The 24,427-nt window shown below is 38.1% G+C and overlaps 2 protein-coding genes and 1 long non-coding RNA gene across 7 annotated transcripts; 2 read left to right on the top strand and 1 right to left on the bottom strand.

The window, feature by feature from the left end:
• Positions 1-596: 596 nt before the first annotated feature.
• fgf7 (fibroblast growth factor 7) lies at positions 597-12,501 on the top strand. 4 transcript variants are annotated; one of them, XM_044189061.1, is made up of 4 exons: positions 597-743; positions 5,641-6,289; positions 10,141-10,247; positions 10,427-12,501. In XM_044189061.1, the coding sequence occupies exons 2-4, from the start codon at positions 6,004-6,006 to the stop codon at positions 10,640-10,642; spliced, it is 609 nt and encodes a 202-aa protein (XP_044044996.1). In that variant the 5' UTR covers positions 597-743; positions 5,641-6,003; the 3' UTR covers positions 10,643-12,501. The 4 variants fall into 4 exon arrangements, with proteins under 4 accessions (XP_044044996.1, XP_044045170.1, XP_044045082.1 ...); XM_044189235.1 differs by having other exon boundaries at positions 612-743; positions 5,801-6,289; XM_044189147.1 differs by lacking the exon at positions 597-743 and adding an exon at positions 4,994-5,386 and having other exon boundaries at positions 5,801-6,289.
• LOC122873221 lies at positions 10,502-20,308 on the bottom strand. Its single transcript, XR_006377383.1, has 5 exons — positions 20,180-20,308; positions 17,852-17,981; positions 17,652-17,745; positions 13,149-13,187; positions 10,502-10,638 (listed from the first exon to the last, which is right to left on the bottom strand). It is a non-coding gene; the product is annotated as an uncharacterized LOC122873221 (long non-coding RNA).
• dtwd1 (DTW domain containing 1) lies at positions 20,236-24,202 on the top strand. Of its 2 annotated transcripts, none has more exons than XM_044188849.1 (5): positions 20,236-20,365; positions 21,814-22,129; positions 22,332-22,469; positions 23,381-23,669; positions 23,817-24,202. In XM_044188849.1, the coding sequence occupies exons 2-5, from the start codon at positions 21,872-21,874 to the stop codon at positions 24,044-24,046; spliced, it is 915 nt and encodes a 304-aa protein (XP_044044784.1). In that variant the 5' UTR covers positions 20,236-20,365; positions 21,814-21,871; the 3' UTR covers positions 24,047-24,202. The 2 variants fall into 2 exon arrangements, with proteins under 2 accessions (XP_044044784.1, XP_044044659.1); XM_044188724.1 differs by having other exon boundaries at positions 20,356-20,581.
• Positions 24,203-24,427: the final 225 nt, after the last annotated feature.

Genomic DNA, 24,427 nt, shown 5'->3' with positions numbered 1-24,427 from the left:
AACTGAATTAGAGGTTTCCATGTAAACTGTCCACTGTTCTGACTCAGAAACTCAAAGTGCTTATTTTAGAACCTCTTTCCACTTTAAAGCCACTAAGGCACAGCATGTCTTTATAAGCAAAGCTCTGCTTTTTCTGATACAAGAACAGATATGGTGAGCAGCTAAGACTGTGATCCCTAACAGCTGTTACTGCATTAGACGGGATCAGAGTATTCCCCCGACAGTAAAAGCACAACGCCGGTTCACATTCTCTAACAAGGCCGATTACACTAGTCCTAATGCACTGCAACTGCCTACACATGATGTGTGCTTACCAATACAGAAAACTTCTGAAATTAACTTTTCATACTCACTTCTATAACTTCATCATTACTTTATGTGCCACTAGATTTGTGAGTCTGATCTAGCTACATGGCCTACAGGTACAGGCTAACATTAAATTTCTAAAGCAAACAATGCTGTCAGTGTGGTGTTAACATCAGGTTTGAATGAAAATATTTAATCCAATAAACTCAGGTTGTATTCAGAAGAAATCACTGTGGGTAATAACATTTATTGAAGGAAACCAAGGAACATTAGAAACCTCCATCTCACACCTCAGACCAGGCAGAGGCAGCAGTGACAACCTAAGCTGTGACCATGTGTCACCTTTTACTGCACCAACACTCAGGAAGAAAAGCTACTGCAAAGGCTGCTGTCACAGACAAAGCTTCACCATTCCTCTTTATACACTACCTTAAATGGTGAGTACAGCCTCGTCACTTGAAACCTGTTGTTTTAGTAAGAAAATGCATTTTTTGACACATTTGATTTGTATAAAACAATTTCAGAGAAAGGAGAATCTAAGCTAAATATATAGGGAGCACCTCTTATTTGGTGAGATTAAGTTTTTTTCAAAAATGAAAATATTACTTTTCATCTAATTCAAATCAATCAAACTGATGGCTAGGCTGAATATTATTGAGAGAATATGACATTGGCTTGGGAGAGACATGGGGGAAAAGCTCTGTAATACATGTGAATTAAGTATTTTGTTTCTTATCTGTTCCCAGTTAACTGAAAGTATTTCACTTTTTGAACTGAATTGGCTTTACAAGCAGCTCAACTGTTTTCTTTTATTTTACAACAAAATCTTTTGTTAAAAAAGTTGTGCCATTGTGTGTGTATGAGTATACAGTGTGTGTACGAGTGTGTGTGTGTGTGTGTGTGTGTGTGTTCTTTGTAATTTAGTTATTTATAGTTGGAACTAATGTTGTGAGGCTCCATCCCTAGAGATCCCCAATTATCATGGAATTTAGAAAGCAAAAGCTAAACCCAAACAGTCTAAAACAGCGCTAAGAATAGACTGACCTTAGACATAATCCATTCTCCCAGTTTAAATGCAGTCATATCACTAGATGACAGGGTAAAGGGCACACACACACAGACACAAAGGCTATTCTCTCTCCAGGAATGCTTTTATTTTAATGCTGTTGTTGAGTGTAGACACTGTGTGTAGGCAGATGTCTCTGCAGTAATAGTGGAAACTATCATAAACTGTGGCTCTAACTTCATATGCTAATGCTCGGAGAGGTTCTTGAGATACAACAGAGTGATAAATCACATAGCAATATTTCTGTCCTACATGGGATATTTTGGAAACAACTTGTTTGCTGCTTATCTAGTGAGGCTTGAAGACAATGAAGTGATGTGTGATTTGCATGACATAATTTCCCTACAACATTGTAATTCGTTCAATAAAATAATAAATAAATCCCCAAATTCTTGTGCATGCATGTGTAATGCTGTAGACTCACCATGTCTGAACTAGTCAACTTAAAAAAAATCTAAACAATACAACACTATTAAATAAATTACTTTTTCTTTAGTTATCTCTATGATAACTAGTAAACTGGTACAATAGTGTAGGAAAAGATAGACATAAGTGTAATAAACACTTCACAAAAAGCAGCTATGAGACCAACTGATGATAATACCACTGTGAGTTTATGCTGGATGAAGCAGACAGACACACAGCGAGGCTCTGAGACTGGAGCTGAAGGTTAGTCTTAATCTTGAGTTGGAACAGGATTTGAGTTCATCGTGAGCTTGCATGTTTGCGTGTTACACTGCAATCATCTAAACCCTCACAGACTCTCTACTGGCTTCAACTACATTCAACATAACATTTAACAATGGGAATCAATTAAAAGGAGTTGTAAGATGTTAAACGCTGACCTCCACTCATCAAAACAGCAAATAAGACAGACAGAGAAAAGAGAGATAAACAAAGTAGCGAGGCAGACTGATGGGAATGAAGGCATACAGTTATTGAGATTTAAAGAGGCGCACTCACGCATGTTTAGTGTGCCTGCCTCACGGCCACTGCACTTCCTATGCTACTGTAAACTCCAAACAGTGCTGGGGCCTTTGATCCTTGATCGGCAGCAGGCATCCATTCAGGCTATAAAACCAAACTACCTGCATACACACAAACCTAAAGTACAAGTAATTTCTGATTACATACACTATAGATGACGTGTCAACTGAGGACGCACATAGAGCATTCAAGTCTTGGTTTCCAGCCACCCTTAACCTGTGAACTCAAGGTTCTTGTAAAAACTCTGCACAGAGGTACATTTAACTGCTGCAATAAACTATTCAAGAGGTGTTGCATGCTGTTGGACCTTTCAGCTACCTACATTTTTACCTTCACATTTTCACATGACTTGGTTTTCAATTACGGCAGCAAAGTTGTTACACATCTCCAAGTGGTCCCCCTAGACAAAATGTCCCTGTTTGCGCTGACCCAACCCAAGGTGAGAACAAGGGTCACTGGTTGAATAACTGCTTATCTAGTGATTCATACCCTCCATTCTCCCAGCATCCCAACCTCATACCTAATGCCATGAAATGGTCAGCATGTGGATGACTGACAGTCCTGGAAGTGACCTTTCCCCAAGAGGTTACTGACTGGAATGGTGAGACATGCAGATACTTAATGAAAAGGAAGTGGTGGAGTGGCAGTGCCTTCCATCCTTTCATTTTACATTGCTAAGTCATGGTGCTAAGTCTAAGTCGTGGTGGCAACAGGCTGGGGAAATAATCTCAAACATCCTTCTCTTGAGCCATGTCAAGCTCTTCTTGTGAGCTCCTGAGGTGTTCTCAAATCAGATAGGATATGCAATCTATTAAGCATGTTCTAGATCTGCACCAGGGTCTGCACCCAGTTGGACATAGCAGAAATACATCCACAGAGAGACATACTGATAAGATGCCTGACTCACCTCAACTGGCTGGCTCCTTTCAAAAACAACACTTCTAGTCTGAGGTCCTTTTGGATATCTCAGTTCCTGGCTAGATATCTGGCACATTGGTGAACTGCTTGTATCTCAGATATTATTCTTTCAATTCAAGTTGATGGCCACACAGTAGGTGAGGGTCAGAACGTATAGAAACTTGTAATTTGAGGGCTTCACCGCTCAAATCCACCTGCCAATCTCATACTTAATCATATTTGTGAAGAAGACTTGAAGACAAGTTATCTCCTTCACTCGGGGCAGAAGCCAGTCCATAAGAAATGTTCCAGACCTCCATCCAACATGGCACCTTGTGATTGTGGGGATTTTTAACTACTACATTGACCTCCAGCAGAAAGATGGGCAAGGCTTCTCTGATTCCAAGATGTTTCTTGGAAAACAGAAGGTGTCAGTCAGTCAGTGCCCTTTCCAGGACACCACCCAGAGATTCCAAGAAGGCTGGATACTCCAAGCTGCTGTTTAGCACATAGCCAGGGGATTCTGTGTTTCCCCAAATTACCCCCCATTCCTCTCACCTCAGGCATCTCTGGAAAAGGACAGAGAAAAGACAGTACAGCCCCTATATAGGAGTTTGGTTCCTCAGCTGGTGTTGTGCGTTAAGATGAGACCAACTACATCTAGTTGGTCTTGTTCAATCTCCTGCACTGGTTCCACTGGCTCCAGTTCCCTCCCCACCAAGGTAGCGACATTCCGAAGCCAAGGGTCAGTCCTCCAAGGGTCCCACCTGTGCCTGTCACCCAACTGGTGTGGCACTATAACCCAGCACAGATTCTTGCAGGAAGTGAGCCCACACGGAGACCCTGCATTGTTTTGAGCATGACCAGACCACATGAGCCCAGCCACTAAGGTCTCGCCTGAAAGCTCCCCTTACAGGCCTGTCTACAGGAGGGGGCCCCAGTTTCCAGATTCCAGGCAAGGTTACTCATTTCTGTTGAGGCCAATTCATAGGGGCCTTGGAATTGCCTTGTTTGGCCTACGCGTCCAAAAGACCAGAGTGTGAACTGTCTTTGAGGTGACATAAGGGACAGATGAACAGGCCAGAGTGACACCTAATAGATCAGGTCTTTATGACCCCCAGTTAGAGATGAGAAGGAGACCTGCTGCGACCAGAAGTCCCTCTCTCTCAGGCCTGCAGCCCTGACCTCCCCAGGGGAGCGCATCATTAGGGCCCATATAAACTTTTGAAGTAGTGAGTCCAAGGAAAGGCCAGGTATGTAAGGCAATAAATTGTGACTTTAAATACAAACACGAAAAGTGAAAGAGTGCATGACCCCTGACACACAAATGACTACTTCTGAGCAGTCATGTCTTCTGTTTTTCTCCCCTTGGATGGATACCTGCCAGCCATAACTTATTGCTTCCCACTATTGGGCTCAATAAGATTGAGAACTAAAGGACTTCTTTGAAGTTTTTTACTTAAGTCAATAAATTCTTACTAATGATTCAGTGCAGCTAAGTAAAACCACTAATTAATTGTGACATTTAAAATGATAGGGAAGAAATTCTTTAAAGCTTTGTCATCAGAGCAAATATCTTAACCACTTAAGTAAATGTGAGTCACTATGAGATCTGTAACAAGCACAGCGCAAACCTATTTAAGTGCAAGATGTTTCTTGGAAAAGGCAGAGAGGTTGTAGTAAGTTCTGCAAGGGTGAGTGTGCATGCAAACGTTCTTAAAGTATTTAGGAGTGCATACCAAGGAGAGCCTGCTATTCTAAGAGTTTATAGCTCCCTCTCATGTCCGGTGGGTGAGTGACAGTGAGAGGCAGGCAGAGGGTGTTTCTCCATTGCATCTTGGCCAGGGACAGCTGACTGGTTGGGATCTAATTGCTCTCAAGTGAGGTCAGCAGGAGGCATTTATCTAAGCAGAGTGCACAGCGACAGTGGAAGATGCACAGAGTCAGCCTGCCAGAATCAGGGAGACATCCATGGGAATTGACAAAAGCTTGCAGCTCTTGCTTAGCTTTACTGCATTACTGGGTTTGGTTTACTGAGACTACAACTTTAGAACTAAAGAGTCTTCAAATTAAAACTCTTGCTGAAAGGGAACACACATCTGACAACTCCTGTCATCACTCAGAGCACATGTAAGTTATTAAACTACAGATTTTTTTTTCAACAAGAAATGCAGCATAGTTTGTTTGAAAGTACATATTGTATGTGTGCTGATACAGAGGAGATTACAGACCATCCGTGCCAGGGAGACAAATGCCTGTCAAAGTACACCACAGAAATTTTGATTTATTGCTAGGAGGTTTTCAACTTGTAGTGTACCTGTGAGTATAACTATTTTTTCCAACTGCATTAGCTACAGTGAAACAGGTCTACATTTTTTTTATAGTGATATCCTGCATAACATTTCCTGAACTGGATTATGACGTCCCTTGTCGGACTATGGTCTCAAGAGGATGGAGCAGTCAACGCACACCGTCACTGAAGACTAAAGAGAGACATCAACTCATAATACTGTCACCTGTCTTCTTCTTCACACCACTCTCCAGCTTCAGCCAACGCCAACCAGCTTCACAAAGTCTCCTCCACAACTACCCTGTCGAAACGATCCACTAGGAATCCCTGCTGCAGGAACAGGGACCTGGAGGTCACAACACAAGGGTCAGGGGGTCGCTGCGCCGAGGGATAGCGCACAAATCTCTATCTCACATTTCAGTATGTTGTTCATTGATCCCCACTGCATTGTATTATAATGCGCAAATGGATGCTGACATGGAACCTTCAAAATCTGTTCTCGGGACTGTACCTGCATGCAATCTTCCTGTTCGGCAGTGTGTGTGTGGTCTACAGTGACTGCACTCCAGAGCAACTTGCCGCCATCATGAACTGCTCCAAACACGAGCGCCACACCAGGAACTATGACTACATGGAGGGAGGAGATGTGCGCATCCGACAACTGTTCAGCCGCACACAATGGTTCCTAACAATTGATGACAATGGTAACATCAATGGGACTCAAGATCCCACCAACTGCCACAGTAAGGATGACTCTTTTTGTTATAATACCAGTGGTGTACTATACGTTACTCTGCATTTATTAGTAATTTAAAAAACGCCACTAATTTGCCAGAATATATTTTCCAAATTTGAACTTGAATGTAGGTGTGAATTTAGTCCTTGAATTTGAAATGTAATAATTCTGCCATGCAGAGTTTAATTGTGAAATCTTTCCACTGAGTCAGTGAAGAACCTTTGGCCCGTCAAGGTGACAGAAGCACGTGGGAGGTGTTATTGTACTGAGTTCTCAACAGTGTAGTCACAGTGTTAATGGGTCATGTGTCTCTGTTAGAGCAACCAAAGTGACAGAGGTAAAATGAAGCAGGTGGGGGCTTTGGCTTGTTAAACCATAACACCATCTAAACAGGCTGTAATGAAGTAAACTGAAGGGTCTTGGATAATGATGAGTGCCAGGCCCCTGTGACCTCGGACTCACACTGGCACAGACTCACATTTGTTCAGCCTGATTTACTCTTCCACAAACTTACAGTGTCAGAATGAAATCTTGGGAAAGATCTTGCATGAATATTAGAAATGGAAAAATTAATGATATTCATCTTCTGATGAACCTATGGTTAGCAACTGACATCTCACACAGAGACAGCCACCATACTGTGTCTAGTTCAAATTACTGTTCCATACAATTGAAAGCAAAATTAGTCAAATAATGCATGCCAGTTAACTGCTGAATGGCTAATTTTATTTCCTAGCCATGGTAATTGTAATTTAACACAGTAAATTGTTAAAATTATTGCTTAAGAGCCAACCTTTTTTAAAGTTCATGTTTTCAGATACTACTGGAAATCTCTGTCATGGTGAGGATGTTTTAAGTAGTTATCATTTCCTCCTATCTGACAGTGTGGTTGTGGCTGGAATGTTGGCTTGACAGTGAAATGTCTCAAAGTGGATGGGAAAGATGCTTCTTTTACAATTGGCAAATTGATACACCCATATGTGGCTGACAATTGCACGCTAAAAGCACACAGAAATATAACCAATAAGCCTTTAAAGAGATCAGCATGGTGCAGATTTATATGTAATAAATCAGTGAGTCCTGAAAAGCTGATTGCATAAAGGCTTTTTGACAAAAAGAGAATTATTTTTGGCTTCCACATTCTGTGTGCCTCTGCAACAAAAATATAGGCTCATATCTTGCACCACACAAGTTTTTCTAACTTTATTATATTTCAAAGGGTTGTTTAGTTAAAAAATCAAAATGTCTGCAACACAAATTTTGTTATTTCTTTGAAGCTTTTGTATCTGCAATGTATAGAGAACTTGAAAATGTTTAACACTGATATTGGCCATCATACAAAAAAAAACTGTTGTGCAGTTGAAATGTTTCTAAAAAAAAATATGTGCGTTCTGGTCAGGGGTATTACAATAGTTTTCAGTAAACTTTTCTTCTGAATGTGTAAACAAATCCTAAAAAACAAACAAACCCATGTTACATATAAGATAGATTTACTTCTAACAAAATAGTAAATTCGTAGAAAAGGTTTCAATAGTAAATAGTAAATTGTAATTACTAGCATCTTTGTGTCTAAGTTAAAGAACATGGCATAGCTTATTTTGAGTTTAAACAAAACGTGATAATAACATCAATAAAAAGTTCCAACAACTTCCAAGTAGACAGTCAACAAATTATAAACCACAGCATGACAACTGGAAAACAGGAAATTCAAACACTATCTTAAGTGGGTATGTTTTAGCCTAGTTCTCTACGAAATCACTCAGATTGTGGCATAATAGACCAAATAAAAATAACTGAGAGACTGATTGTATTGTATGCCTGCTATTACACTCACTGTAATTTGGTAAATTCCCCATTGAGATACAGATAATCTGATAAAGATATGGATTATTTTGTAGTTTCAGTTTCAGATAAGGATTAAATTTGCATTTGAAGACAAAGTAAATAAGGGTTATTAAAATTAATTTGCTAGACATCACATGTTGTCAAGGTATTTAGTATGAAGCAGTTAATATTAATCTCCAATTCCATTGTGCACTTTTCCTGGAAGGCTGCCTGCAACATCCTTACCAGCAAATGTAAACACTCGATTAAAACTCTGTTCAGAAAAAACAGGATTAGGGATTACCCACAAGTTAGTTTACTTAGCCAGGGGCTGGACCAGTGATTGACAACAAATCTGTTCAAGATGAGGGTAGCCTGAGAGGCTATCTGCGTCAGAGCCAAAATGTTAACAATATGTGTGTGTGGAAATGTGTTTTCATCTTTCCACAGTAGACCAAACAACTGTAGCTGTTACATGTAATATTATGGGAATAGCACTTAGGTGTTATGCTTCTTAACAAGCATTGAAACACACTAATCCAGGCTATACACAGGCTGACATCCCGAAATGGGAAATAAACATGCAGTTGCACCTACAGTTGCCACCAGTGCATGGTTTATTAGGAAATGATTGTTCCACTGACTTTGAATGTATAAGGGGTTTACAAATTAAGATTTGTAGCTCTAGCAGTGTTCATTTGATCTTTGGGATCACATTCAGCTCAAGTCATGATAAATAAAATTATAGGGGAATAGAAAAGTAAGGTTAAATAAATATGAGCACAAAGTCAAAGGGCAGTAATATTAAGTCAAATATCAAGTGCAAGCAGAGCACAAACAACATTCCAAGATTGGGAGACTGCCATCTGTTTGTGATTAAACACTCAAATGCAGCATGGTCAATATCAGTCTGAAGAGTTTTAATAGAGTTCAGAAAAGAATTTCTGCAATATGTAAAAATGAACAACAAGGTTTTTATATTACCTATAAATCTATTATTTGGACCTTGTCAGCATCCTTGAAATGTACATTTTTGTGTTAATCTTAGTTTTACTGATACAGGTTTTGGACTTTTGAGTCAGTGTTTTATGATTCACCATATCTGTAATAGCGACATCATACCTTCAATCACAATAACTAAGCAAACAGTATATATATGATAGCTTTTCCTATGATGAGACAACAGTTAATTTTTTTTTTATTGATCCAAGTATATCTGTATGACTGCTGGACTAATAATCAGTGATCTGCGTATCTGTTGGATTATATGATAAAGTAAAATGCATTCTTACTCTAAAGTCCTGCAAGATAAGTAATTAGCTCCTTCAGTTTCAAGAGAGGTGAAACACCATACTGTAATCACTACTGCAAATATTGTTCATATAAGATCTTTTTCTTTGGAGATTTAGAAATATTGCTGTATACATGATCTGCATTTCTAAGTTTAAAAATTTAATTCATTTTAGCTTTTCAAAATGGCACACGTTTTACATTTTCTACTAAAGCATTAAGCATCACATTCATTATGTTTCAATGTGAAGACTAGTACTATTTGCTTCAACAAAATATTTCAAAATATCATAATTAAACTAATGTTCCACAGAAATATAATCAAACGTACCAACCATTTGTTCTTAAGTTGCATAATAGAATAATAAAAAAATCACAAGCCAAAATAGTTAAGCATAAGTGTTTTTACTCTCCCACAGATTTGAAGAGCAGGCCTCAAATGTAGCGTGCAAAGGACATGCATGGAGGTAGTTTTCTCAATCCCAGGAGAGAGAGGCCTAATCTGTCTCCCATATGTGCTATGGCATAGGTTGTGGTTTGTGTAATGGCCACCCAGGCCAGTTAACAGGGCTTGAATAAATCCAGAGAGACCACAGACTGATTAACCACAGGAACCTCCATCCCGTTTGTTAATGAAGATGAATGTTGAGAGCAGTGTGGAGCTGGAGCGATGGCTGAAAGTCAATAGTGTCTTATCTGTCCTGTAATATGTCTCATTTTCCTAACTGTGTGAATGTCTGGCAGGTATCCTGGAGATCAGGACAGTGTCTGAGGGGGGCATACTGGCTATCAAAGGCGTGAAGAGTCAGTATTATATCTCTATGAACAAGGCTGGACAGCTGCAAGGCAAGGTAATATTTTTCCGCAGTGAGAAAAGTCATACACTGTTTTCAGCTCATCCACAGTCAAGCACAATTAGGACAATTATTGCAAAACATCCATTTGAATAATCAAGACCAAGAAATAACAATAAAGACAAACAGCAGATTGAATTGTATTAATGCTGTAATGTTTGTTTTATCCTTTACAGAGGATCTACAATGAAAACTGCAACTTCAAGGAGGTTTTCCTAGAAAACTACTTCAATGCTTACTCCTCTACAAAGTGGACTAAAAATGGCAAAGAAATGTTCATAGCCTTGTCTCAGAAGGGAAGGCCAATGCGAGGGAAGAAGACCAGGAGGGAGCACATAGCATCTCACTTCATTCCTATGAAGTGCAGGGAGGAGGAGAGGAGGGTGGACTGAAAAAGCAGAGGACTAATGAGTCACAAATTGTGTATGATTTCAATCGCATATTATATATGTTAACAGACACATATAAACTCATTACCAACATCACGCTCCACTCTCCTCCATTTCTAGACTTGTTTTGTTATGTTCCATAATATGTTGTAATTTTCATAAAGCAACAGATATCAGATGGGCACATTAAACTATTCCAAACATCCTGAAATAAGATGTTGAAACAATACAATACTGAAATATTTGAAATAGCTGGTACACAAACTGTAAAACCACTAAAGTCTACTCAATGTTATTGTTATTTTGACTTTAATATTATATTTACTTATAAAACAGTTAAGTGTTTTCTTATAAAACAGTAAAATGTATTATGCGCAGTCAGGACTGTATCCTTTTCCAAAGATGCCAGATGAGGAGACCTGTATGATCAACAGAAAGGTCCAGAATAGAGATTTGGCTTGACAAAGATGTGCTGAAGCAAGCTGGACTTGTCTTTTTTAATGGTACAAGTGCTCAGAGCACACAAAAGAGAGGCACAATGAATTACAATAGCATGTTCGGTAAAATTTGAGTATGTGAACAATCTGTTTGTGAATGATCTGTTTTGATCTATCTGTCCTTCCTGCATTGAAAACGCTGGTCAAATGCATTGCAGCCTTTCACTGATTAGCTCTTCATTATCAAGGTTTGAAATGCTAAACTATTGTGCTGCTGCTGAAAAGATATCCAGATTAAAATACAATGTGAACAACATAATAAATATGTATGCTACGCAATCTCTTTCCATCAGAGTAAATAATCCTGTACACTAAAAGACCACAAATTTATTTATAAGGAGATTTTTTTTTTTGTTTGTGTTAAGACATTCCTATTTTTAGTAAGCATGACTAAGACAAAAATGTACCAGGAGGACCATTTATTTTTACCACACCTAATCAAATACTCATTTCAATCTCTCTCTGCATGATACCACTGCAATATCCCAATACTGGAGATAACATTACAGTACCTTGTTATTCATGGTTGTAAGTTATTTGTCTTATTTATATAAAACAGATGAGTACTATGTTAAAGTGTCCCTTTTCCTTATAATGTGCATTGTTCTACCTGGATCATGTAATGTGCAACTGTTGAAGTACAGTATTAAAGATTGTAATAATGGGTTATATGATCACTAGGGGGTATAAAAGACTCCAAAACAAACTCACAGGAACTATCTTATCAAGTTCTTTAGGTTAACATGTTAATTAGCAATTGCCTACTTAGACTTCCAGTAGAAAGAGAGCAACATAGACATCTTTGGTGCCATTTTTCTAATATTCACAAGCACCTTTTCCTGCTTTGGTCTGACAGTTTTTGATAAAAATAAAAAAAACTTTTCGTCAACACTCTGTTGACACCATTATTTCACACCAGACACCTGGTAATGTACAAGCCACAGTGTTGATTCTTAGGGAATTGGGAGTACTAGCAACAATTTCAAATCATAGAAAGTCATTTGATTCAATGTTAATGCAAACAATATAGCTCCATGCAACTTCAGGAAGAAAATCTGCATATGAACCATGCCTTTATTCTGCCGTGTATGAAACTATGAAGCTGAGCAGCGAGTTCTGGCGTAAGATGAAAAGAGAATTGTACTCTGCTGACACACTGTGATAAAAAAATTCAACACACCCTCAATAATTCAATAAATATGATTTGAGAAATAAATGTTTTTTTTACTATGCACATGCTGACCATTACTAAGAAAGATGACCTTGTATTCAATCACAACTTTTTAAATATCTGTAATCTCACGTGGTTTGGCCTCATTTTGGGTACATGATAAAACTGTATTATGATAAATAATATGATAAGTACAAAATGTATCATGTTGTTTTCTGTGATTTTGATCTTATTAGAAAATGACTGTTTGAGGATTAGCCTAACCTAATCTTTGAATATCATTTGATAAAAGTGAGTTATTCAGCCTCTAACTCTATAATTCGCACAAGCCTGTAGAGAAAGCGTATTACACATTAAGCAACTACAGTGTTTCAAACTCTGATGTTACTGCAATCCTCTGGAGAAATTAAGTAGTTCATTTCTCAACTTATCTGATTTAATGACAAGATAATCAAATTTGTTGATGTTGTCTTTAAGAAGACTGAATACACATTGCAAAGAAACATTTGAGAAAACTTTAGTGTCCTTTGACAATTCTCGACACATGATTTACATGAATAAGATCACTCTATCTGATCAGGGAGGTTAAGATGTGGTAATCCAACTCGAGGATAAATTTATTCATTTATGATTTATAAAGATAAAAATACATCGATATGGTCAAATGGTTAATTCCCTCTGAGTTTATATTGTATTGAGTATAAGTGGAGTCTTGTCAGTGCAGAAAAATATCGCAGACATATTGGCAGGGTGCCTACACCATACGTTCATACAAAAATACGTATAAACACATGCGTGCAGGCACACACACACACACACCAACAGAGAGTGCAAGCTTTACCTTTTGCCTGGATTCACATCTGGCTTGGAGAACCCCTGTCTGATAAAGACAGTCAAATTCAGAGAGCCAACCTCTAAAATACATTTGACCCAAACAACATCTGAGCAAGGTGAAGGCTTCTGCCAAGTCACGCAAAGTTAGTCTTAGCAGATAATTTGTAACATGCTCAAAATGTAAACACATTTCAGACTCAAGGTTGTGTATTCCCAGCAGGCAGAGGAGAGGCTGAAGCCAACATGAATGAGAGAGAACTGTCATAGACGCAACACAGGAACACCAGACACATAAATTATACTTACATGGTGTTCCAAGAAGTACAGATTTTGTTTAATAAAATGCTCCTGAAATCACAAATCATTTTAATACTTTTTCTTTTTACAAAAAGCGGATTCCCGTGCGCTTTTCTTCATCTGCTGTTCATTAGTTATCAAATATCAAAATTATGAAACCGGCTGTACTCTTGCCAGCAATGACATAGAGTTTCTTTACAGTAAAAAATATTGCCTTGTAATGTCATCACTAAATGTATGCAAGTAGATTGTTTAAACAGCATGTGTAAATAGTTTTTATTTTGTCTTATTAGTAATTACATATCAGCAGTTGCTTACCAGATGTAGTCATAACTTAGGGTCAAATGTATAGGTTACAGTGGTCTGCTGTGGTTTTAAAGCACAGAAAAAGTACAATTTTACAAATTACAATATATATAATAACATTTTAAAGTATTGTTTGTTCAAATGTCTATATTTCTTCAAAAAAAGCAGCTAAAGAGCTACTGTGCAGTTTGATGGACCTCCTGGGATGAATAATGACACTATGACATTGATTTACTATTCATTGCAATGCTTTAGAACAGCAGTATTATATTTGCATTAGTGTGGAGGCATGAACACAGAAAACCACATGTGTCCCATATTACAAACAGCGCGTGCAGACAAGGGCAGATTGAAGGAAGTCTGACACTGGCTGTGAAGAGCACTGCAGGGAAGGATGGAGTGAGACAAACAGAAAGGGGGAGGATGGGAAAGTAAGGCAAGTGAAGATAAACAGGGAGAGAGGCTGGGGAGTCTTGTGCGATGTGAAGAGGTGGTCTTGGGGCAGCGGGAGAAAGGGGAGGCCCTGGGGGTGAGGGGGAACACGCAGCTGAACTTGATACATTTCAGGGCCGTAAACCTTCATTTCCCCAGAGGAAATCTGTGGTTATGCAACGTGGGGAATTCTGTGTTTGCAGACCTGAGTACGGAACCCCCAGAACACCAGCTCATTGTGAAAGAGGGTCAGGACCTCCAGCAACTCACTGCAATATAGCACTTTCCCTGACAGTTAATTAAACCCACACAGAGAGATAATAAGTTATGATTAAAATAAGATGTTTATAATCATCTACAACATTTAGAACTTGAAAGACCACTCGCTTATTCAGTCACCACTAAGTCCACCAAGTAAAAAAGACAACTTGCACTGCTGTCTTTCAAAGGCCATTTTAACTATATTACAGTCAATAGCTGACAGGTTGGACCCAAGTCATAGCAATACAATTCCAGTGAAATGGTATAATGTCTCTCAAAGTTTTTAAATACAACATTAATGATTCTTGGTGTTTAGCCATATGGACATTAGAGATTGTTTTCTAGCCAACACCATATTTATGAAAGTTCACCAAATATCAGAGCAATCTCCACAAGTATGACCATATTAGGAGTCAAAAAAGAGTGTCTGCCCATATAGTGACTCACATGGGACGACTGGTTTATTGTCAACACAGACAAAAGTCTTACAAAGAAACAGATTCACCCGAACAACCTGAAATGCAGGACTTTTGTCCGTTAATTTATTCATGATTTTAAAACTTTCTCAAAGGTTCTGCTCTCAGGGTGCTAAAGCTCCATGTTTAATATCTTTTGCACTGTACACATAATTACATAGATTAGACCATCATAGTACCACTTGTAAAATATTTTCATAATACTGCTCTATCCTGCATTTATGCACACACTTTATATCCTGCACTTGCTTATTGCACTTAGAGACCTAAACTACATTTCGTTGCCTTGTACTTGTACGTGTGTAATGACAATAAAGTTGAATCTAATCTAATCTAGACATAGAACACTCTGTATATTTCGTTGACTGGCCCTCTCAACTGTGGTAGCAGTTGCCGCACCAAGTATAAAATGTAAAAGACTAGCTGACCCACTCTTTTCCACACAGAATACAATGACAGTCATCAGGGTAGCTAATACCAAAATATTTTGGTAACTGAAATTGAACATGGCCATGAGTTACTAATTACTCAATCATCACCTAAGCTAAGAAGAAACTTGCTAGCTCGACATCACATACTGCCAAGCCGCCGCGCAAGCATCTGCAACCACCCCCCTCCCTGCGCCACATTTTTAAAATATTCTGGAGAAATCGAGGGTGAACATACTTTTTAATACTTTTTAATTTGTGCATGTATCCCACTTTCCGATCATATCATTTGGAAATAAACTGAGTATATAAATAGACTGAGTTTTTGGCCACTGAATCATACTGATATATACCTAATCTGTTTATGTCTCAGTTTTCATTGCAGTTTTACATCCATAGAATTGAGGTGTTCCATTGTGTTAAAGATGCAAAACCATTTTTCATTTGAAAGTTTGACAATAGCCTTCTCTCTGAAATTGTCAATGTCTTCAGCATCTTGTAGAAGAGGTGCATTACTTTCACTCAGTTTAGCAAGTGAAAGTTATCTCAAGGGTCACATCTTTAAAATCAGAAAAGGTCCACAGCAAATGAGTCACACATGTCTTTATACTTGGTAAAGTAACACAACTCCGACCCGTCACAAATCTGTCTGCCTTTAAAACAGTCCTCCATGTTTATAGCCCTTTCGAGGGATTACTTAGCGTATTTGTTCCAGTAAGAAAAGGACAGGACAGGTTGTGTGCATTAGAGGTAGAGATATTGCGCTCGAAGCAGACTACTTGAAACAGTATCGACCTTTCAAAGCAGAAGTCTCACGGCAAGATGTTTCGATGCCTCCCAAACGAGGCCTCATTACTTCACACTCCTATCGGAGAGGTGTCACGCTGGTTTTGAATATGTGATTCTCATTCTGCTATTTTATTTAAACACAAAACTGTAAACTCAGTTTAAAAGTGATCTGTTTTCATAATACAAGCTTTATTGAACAAAATAAGCAGATGGCAGATGTTGCCATTTTGACTATATCAAATGCTTCGAAAGAGTGAAACATTTTCATCGCAATAGATTCATAGTGATTCAGATCACTAATTAGAGATAATGAGTCAATGTCTCTTTAACACTCTGCAGTCTTGTGTTCCAGTCGTTGGGACAAATATACATTGTGACGGCAATTGAGTCAGTGAACTGACGACCTAGCTTCTGGATCAAAATTTGCTGCAGACTAACCTGCAATCTCTAAGATCAACATACGTGCATTATAGTAATGATTATGAGAAGACGACGCTGAGAGGGTACATACAGCAGGATAAAAGAGCTGTACTTTTTTAGAATGGCTGCAAATAATGTTCGTTGGTTGTAAAATGCTGATATTTGCTATGTTTCATCAACATTAGTTTGTGTGGCTAATGTTGGTTACTTTAGTTGCCAACTCCATAACAGTACTGAAGTTTTTCAGCGTTTGAGGCTTCCTCTGTCTTTCAGATGCTAAGAAAATTAACCAAGTGCATAGTGGGAAGAATGAGGGACTACACCGTCAAGTGCATAGTGTTCAGTGGTTATTACAGACGGCCTGGGACTGTGCATAAGCTCTTGCAAATACACTGCCTGTTTTAAAAACTTGCAATCTCAGCAACTTTTGTATTAAAAGAGGCATGCTGGCATTGGTTAACAACATTTTTGAACCCTGCTGATACATTATGGTTACTGGATTGGAACTACCGAATAAACAGCCCCATTGAGAAATATTGACAGCGGGTGTGTGAATTATCCAGAGAAACAGGGACATTATTGTTGGAAAGACATGCTGGTATTGAGTTTTCCAAATGTAATTGTGAGTTTTGATCAGCACAAAGAACATTTTGTTTACCTCAATTTTTTGGATGTTTCAAAAGGGGGAAGTCTCAAAACCTTTGCAAATAAAACCAAAACAATTTCTGTGGCTTGAAACCACTAGAGAGAAGTGAGAAAATGTTTTTTGTGATTTGGGTGGACTGACCCTTTAAATATTTAAATGAAGTGAGGTTTACTTCTATTTTTTGTAGCATTTACAGAGGTATCCAGTTAAATAAAAATGAAGGATGGATTGCAACATAAGGCCACTGTATAATTTATGATGAAAACTTTTGACTTAGGCATGTTGGATTTTTACATTATGGATACTTGAATGGATGCTTTTTAACTTCTTCCAAGCAAAAATTACTCTGGACTTTAGGAGATTATCTTGACACATACACAAACATAAATAAACACATGTATGCACTAGTGGGAACACACACAAGAGCAAAAACAAACTTTGAGTATATTTCTCACCATGAGCAGGGTTCCTCTCTTATTCATCTCCAGCTGCTGTAGCGAGCCAACTTAAGTTCCTGTTCTGCCAGGAACAGGAGTTTGAGCTTCATATCTGAAAAGCACATCGTGCAACTGTTCAAAAACTCACACTATGTCAAACATTGAAAATCTGTCAGTCTGGGCAGCATTGCAGGCATGTATCATCAGTGTGTGCTTACCTGAGATCCAGAAGGTCACCGGGTTCGCAACGTATCTCTTGAAGGGTTTGTCATCCAGTTGCTCTTTTGATTCAGGGAATGTTCAATAAAATGCAATGTTGACTGCTTGGGCCGAGCTGCCTGGAAACACCTGAAAGACCATATTTCAAATATTTGATATTATATCTTCATTTGTCTGGCTGTATTTAGAACTGGCAACAACATGCAGAGGAAAATAATGCATCGCTAACAGTTTTCTTTTAATTTATATCTGGACTGCTGTCAACAGTAAAACAAACATTCCTGAAATCCAGTCAGACAGTTTGTTTTTTCATTTCTCTGTGTTAGACTGATTATGAAAATTAATGCATTTTAATGATAAGACATGTCATTCCATTCATATTTGATGCAGGCGGATGGATCTCAACCACGATATTGTTGTGTCTAGCTATGTGACAATTTAATGCCAAAGGCAATACAGAGTATAAAAGACAAAAAACATAATCAGGAAATCATGTCTATGGAAACTAAAGCTGTGCATATAAAACATTCACTAAAGGTTCGGAGAGTTGAATCACCTTGAACTTGCGGAGGAAGAACCACGCACACACAAGCCTGGTGTGATTAATATGACTAACATTGATAAACTGTGTTTCACTGCCACGATTCTCAAAGCAACCTGGCACACAGTACATATTTGGCAGATTTCTGATTGCTTGGAATCTAATATCACAGACACCGGAAGGTCTCATTCAATACACATCTGTTTGCCATGCAAGTCTGCATGCGATTGTCTGTTTCATAAAAAGTGTGACAGCTCAGGTATCTTTGAAATCTGATATAAAACAATCTGTTTTACATCACACCAAGCACATCGGGCTTTGAATGAGACAAATGCACATTAATATTTTAGACTAGTTTTCCCTGAACTAACCTTTCAGGTTTTGATCAGCCATACAGGGGAAATATCATCTGTGAAACTTGAATTTTGCTTTAAAGGGAACCAGCTTTTTAGATTAGAATGACTGTTTCCCATCCAGTCATTCTAATATTTCCATTGTAGTAGAGTGAAAAGAAATCATAATAATTAGACTGAATTATCATTTTATTTGACTTCAATATTCCTTTTCATTCATATTATTTAAATAGCTGAAACATCTGAGATGTGGACAGCAATTCAAAGGTATGGATCCAGGCTAGAGTAAAAACATAAATTTAGAATTGTGTCAACAGAACAGGAAGTTAGACTACAAAAAGTTGGGAGGGTTGGGATGCCCAGGAAGTCTATTCTCAACTCCAGTAAATCTTGGACAGTTGTAGCTCTGGGAGAGAATGTCAAATCGTTAGGGACCTTTTTATGACGTTTTATGACCTTTTATGTGCTCTGGTTCATCAAAAAAACATAGATTAAACAAAATCATTAGTGGTTCACAGGCAGATATTTTCTGTGGGGAGGGGAGAATGTTTTGAAAAAACTTAAGTGGAAATACTGAATGGGCTGCAAAAATGGAAGAAGTCCAGAGTGAAAACTCTTCGGACAGTCCACAAAAAAGGAGATGTTTCAAGGGCTTTTTATTCATCTAAATTGTTTTGGTGTGAGTTGCCGAGTTTTGGAGATATCGGCCGAAGAGATGTCTGTTCAAATGTTGTTGTTTTTTTGGTGCTTTGAGCACCACAAGTGAGTGCCATATAGTCCCATTATATTCAAAAAAAGGCAGACACCTCTACATCCCAAACTCGGCAACTCACACCAAAACAATCTAGATGGATAAATAGCACTACAGGTAAGAGGAAATATATGTCTTTTTGATTTGGGGGTGAACAGTCCCTTTAAAGCACAGAAATCCTCGGAAAATGTGTAAACTGAGTTAATTTACAACTTTTTATTTCTAATTATTTGGAAATAATAAAAATGTATCACAGGACAAAGTGCATTTACTGTTGATTTGTTCTAATATGTATAGTTACAGATAGCTAACATCCCACTTTTCAGCATTTTTATATGACCAAACCTCAGTTTCTCATTATCATGTTTGTCATATAATGAAACACATACATTTGTTTATGGAAAATGTTCGTGAGAGTAACGTTAACGTTAACGTTAACCTAACGTTAGCTAGCTACTTAACGGTACCACCATTAACGTTTAGGAAATATGATTGATCGAGTCAAAAGTTCCCTGATAGTTAGCCAATTTCAACGCTATCACTAACTAACGTTAAGTTACTTAACGTTACACATAACAATTATCCTAGTTTAAACGTCGCGGTTTATTTATCTAACTAACCCAGTCAATAAACTGTACTTTAGTCTACGAGGTTCTTCTCGTTTGCTATCTAGCGTTAGTACCTTCTGTGCAGTGCATCTACTGTACACCATCAGCAGGTAAGGTTGCTACCCAACAGCATACGTTCGGAATTCGGTGCTTAGCAACGGGTAACTGACAGAAGTACTCTTTCCTTCACACGGAACAGTATTTCCGGCGTAGAAGAAGACATTCACGCTGTTGTACATCATTGAGTTAACTACATACCGGTAGACACGTTTTTATCACGATTGTGTTATGTGACTAGCTAGTGAACAACGTATTGCTTGCAACTCAACTACACCAACGTCTGTTTTTTCTTTGGTCTTTGCTGTTATCTAACCTGACTATCCACTGTGATTTGTGTCTGCTAGTAGCCGAAGCTATAGATGTTTTAGCGTATATCAAGCTTGCTAACAGAAGCTAGCTTCACTAGCATGAATCAGGTAATGTTGACTGTACTGTAACGTTAGCTACACTGTGTAAGCTCGGGCAGATGTACAGTATATAGTCTACCGCCAGAGCTGAGCTAAAGAGAAGAGAGAGAGAGAGAGATACATAAAGATAAAATGTTAACTGCATATTGTGCTCTTGAACTTTTAAATGCTAATTAGCTTACTGAGTTGTATGTAACGCTACTTGTGTTTATCTCACTTTACATTAATTCACTAGGTTTCTAACCCAGTTGTGCTAACATTAGCTAATGCTTTCGCTGCACCTAGTTAGTTAGCGTCAGGTAGCAACAGTCTTTCTGCTGACTTTGTCAAGTGCCAAAAGTCTTGTAACTAATGCTGGACTTAACTGATTCTCGTTTAAAGCTATGTTGCAACAAGTCCCTCCCTCTTGACAGTTATTTCCTGTTTTCTCAGCACTGCTGTCTGTGAAACTGATCGATAGTGACAAATCAAATATCAGGATATTTTGACTCGTGGCAGTATTTTGAGTGTGAACGTTGATGCTTTCATATTTAAACTAGGGATAGCTGATGTGATGTGAGAAAAGATCATTATTTAATTATTGTGGATATATGCATTATTGATTATTTCACTCTGATGAACAGTCAGATAAGGTCACAAAATTGTATGACTTTTAATAATAATAATAGTAATAATACAAGTTTATACCAGGCAAACATAAAAAGAACAAATCTTAAAAATCTGTACCTAAAAACATGCAAATAAGAGTAATCATGCATATGCATGCATAATCAGAAATACTTAATGATCCCCGAGGGAAAACTCTTTTGTTACAGCTGCTCACTATCATGTCAGTGTACAGTGCAAAGAAGATATTGACTTATGAATCTGAATTCATCAGGCAGCTCATTTCAGAGTTGAGGTACCCTAACAGAAAGCATGTGATACAAGATTACAAGACACAAGATTTCAGTTATTGTTCTTAACTGCTATGCATCTTTATAACCAGGAAAGGACAGCATTCAAGCTACATCACATTATTACAACAACTAAAATCCTAGACATTATCCAGTCTCATCATAATATTAATGTTATATTAATATACCCAATATCTCCCAACTCAATTCAACTTAATAACAACCCCTAGCTTGTTTAATGGCTTTTCCACATTATTGCGCTCCTCATTTTTAAAGTTATGTAAATGTTGGATTATTTCTGTTAATATTGCTAATATTTGCAACGTTTTTGTCATTCTTGTTCAGCTATGAATGTGGGGCCCACATACTCCAGCACTGGTCTATCAACATTTAAAGAGCAAGCATGAGCAGCCTGGATCAAGACCAGCGTCTCCATCCTAGTTGCCGTGACAAAACAACAGTTTCTAGTGATTCATCAGACGCTCATGAGCTTGCCAAGCAGCCTCTCCAAAGTCTAAAATTGGCATCACATGCGGTGCTGGAGAAGGCGCAGCAGAGGGGCAGGTTGAAATGCTCTAAATGTGGAGGATCAAGGATGTTCTTCTGCTACACATGCTGCTCATTAGTGGGTGTCACCTTGCAAGAAATCCCTTTAATCAAGGTCAGTAAGAGGTTAGGACTCACTTGATTGTTCTTTTAAGAGAGGCCTTCAGCTATTGAGTTGCTGTAATTGTAACATCCTAATGTGGTGGAACATGTTAAGTCATGTCTTTTATGTAAGATCTATGAAATTTTTTCACATGGTGTGGTTGAAATGTAACTGACTTCTGGACCTGACTCTTCATACTGTATGTTGTGCTTAGCTTCCTGTGAAGATAGACATCATCAAGCATCCCAATGAGACAGATGGCAAGAGCACTGCAATCCATGCCAAGATCCTCGCACCCAGTGATGTCACGATATACACGTACCCTTGCATACCTGACTTTGATAAGGACAAGGTTAGTTTTCATCATGAAATAATGGAATTTATTTAAATCTTTAAGTGTAATTGTGAAGCTGTACTCTTTATGACTGCAACTGATTATTTTCATTATCAAATTAATCTGCCCATTATTTTCAGATAATTTCCTCATAATTAAGACGTTTGAACTAGGGAATGTTTGATATTTTTTGTTTGAAAAATAAAAGTTTAATTGATTATCAAACTAATCAATCAGTCAACTGTTTCAGCTCTAGTACTCTATTATATTCATATTTCTGCTGCTTATTTTTCGTATTTTACTTAAGAAAACTCCATTGTCATTGCACCTTATTTATATATTTTTAATGCAAGCAGCTGCTTTTGAGTCATGTTTTGATACTGTTACTATCCACTAAATTCATTATTGAAATGCCTGTTTTTGTGCAGTATGTACTCCTGTATTTGTTGTAACATAACTCATTTTAGATTTTGATCCATACTGTATACAACTTTCTAATGAAAACATGTGGAATCTGTAATAGATTTAGAAGATTGAGTTGCTGAATTGTCATATTTCATGCTTGACAAGTTTAAATTCCATAGCTCTAATTATATTAGACATAATCAGATACTATAATTTGACTTGACTTACAGAATTACATTGGCTTTAGTGCACAAGCCGTGTATGTTTATTGTATTTGACAGTTTCAAACTTAGAATTTTTTCTTCTTGCTTTCTTGTCTATTTCACTCAATTGATGACCACATGTTTTCAGTTTTTCAACTTTATTTAGCTCCTATCAAACTGTAGTTCTCTATTTCAGCGCTTCCTAAATTTAGCCATGTATGTAGCAACAACGTATCTTAGAAACACATTTTTTGTGCTCTAGTCCTGGTTTGTATGATGGTGTTCCACTCTGAATCGGTGTTGTATCTCTGCTCTCTCCAGGTGGTGTTGGTGTTCCCTGGTCCAGGGGCTGTCTCAGTTCAAGACATGATGCAGTGTTTACATGACAGGACTGACAGCAGGTCACATTACTCCTTTGATGAACCCTGCATAAAGAGGCCGAAAAGTGAGGAAGTTCAAGGCGCCACACACACTGCCCAGAACCTGGAGTCAGGGACCCCAGATGAACCAAAGGGCTTGGATTCAAGGGTGTACCCCCTGCAGAGGGTAGTATTCATTGACAGCACATGGAACCAGACCAATAAGATCAGCACAGACGAGAGACTGCAAGGTAATCATGAAAGATTGCATTCGTGCAGCTTTTCAAAGAGCTCTGACTGCTGATGATTATTAGGGGCAAATTTACTTCACCCACAATGCTGTTTAACATGATCTCACTCTGTGTTCTCGTGTGCTTTTTAACTGACGTGTTCTCCAGATTTGCTCCGGGTAGAGCTGAAGATGAGAAAAACATGTTTCTGGCGGCGTCAGAAGGGCAAACCAGACACCTACTTAGCTACTATCGAGGCTATTTATTATTTCCTCAAAGACTTCCACGAGCATTGCCTTGCTCAGGAGTACAGTGGAGAATACGATAACCTTCTCTTCTTCTACTCCTACCTGCACTCAGTTGTCAACAAAGCTAAGACTTCTGCTGAAAAATGCTGAGGAAAAACTGACATCAGCTACAAGAGACTGTTGTAACTGTAAGAGTTGATTCACATGCAAGCCCTAATATGTCTGGTTTTATTTTGTAAGGGATACTGTGACATCTGTTTGTATAAGACTATGCAATAAAACACAAAGGGTTTACAATTGCAAAACGTGAATGAGGTGTTTGATACATGAGTAAATAGCAGAAATTTAACTAAAATCAAAGTTCTGCAGTCGCAACAAAGACTGTTTAATAGTATTCTTAATCAATCTAAGAATTCAACAAAACCGTCTGCAGTGACAAACACAAACATTAATTGGAGTATTTTAAAATCAGATGGGAAGTAGTGTTGTCTTGGTCTTTTCTTTAATTCATAATGTTAGGATTTAATCAGA

This window comes from Siniperca chuatsi, linkage group LG1 (assembly GCF_020085105.1).
Source record: "Siniperca chuatsi isolate FFG_IHB_CAS linkage group LG1, ASM2008510v1, whole genome shotgun sequence".
Lineage (NCBI taxonomy): Eukaryota > Metazoa > Chordata > Actinopteri > Centrarchiformes > Sinipercidae > Siniperca > Siniperca chuatsi.
The sequence above is the reverse complement of the archived record's forward strand: the minus strand, read 5'-3'. Positions and strand labels throughout refer to the sequence as shown.

Bases quoted from the DNA above. Each gene is read 5' to 3' on its own strand.
- fgf7 (XM_044189061.1), top strand. From the start codon at position 6,004: ATGCGCAAATGGATGCTGACATGGAACCTTCAAAATCTGTTCTCGGGA. The intron at 6,290-10,140 runs GTAAGGATGACT...AATGTCTGGCAG, and splicing joins AGATCCCACCAACTGCCACA to GTATCCTGGAGATCAGGACA. The intron at 10,248-10,426 runs GTAATATTTTTC...TATCCTTTACAG, and splicing joins CTGGACAGCTGCAAGGCAAG to AGGATCTACAATGAAAACTG.
- dtwd1 (XM_044188849.1), top strand. From the start codon at position 21,872: ATGAGCAGCCTGGATCAAGACCAGCGTCTCCATCCTAGTTGCCGTGAC. The intron at 22,130-22,331 runs GTCAGTAAGAGG...TGTTGTGCTTAG, and splicing joins AAGAAATCCCTTTAATCAAG to CTTCCTGTGAAGATAGACAT. The intron at 23,670-23,816 runs GTAATCATGAAA...CGTGTTCTCCAG, and splicing joins CACAGACGAGAGACTGCAAG to ATTTGCTCCGGGTAGAGCTG.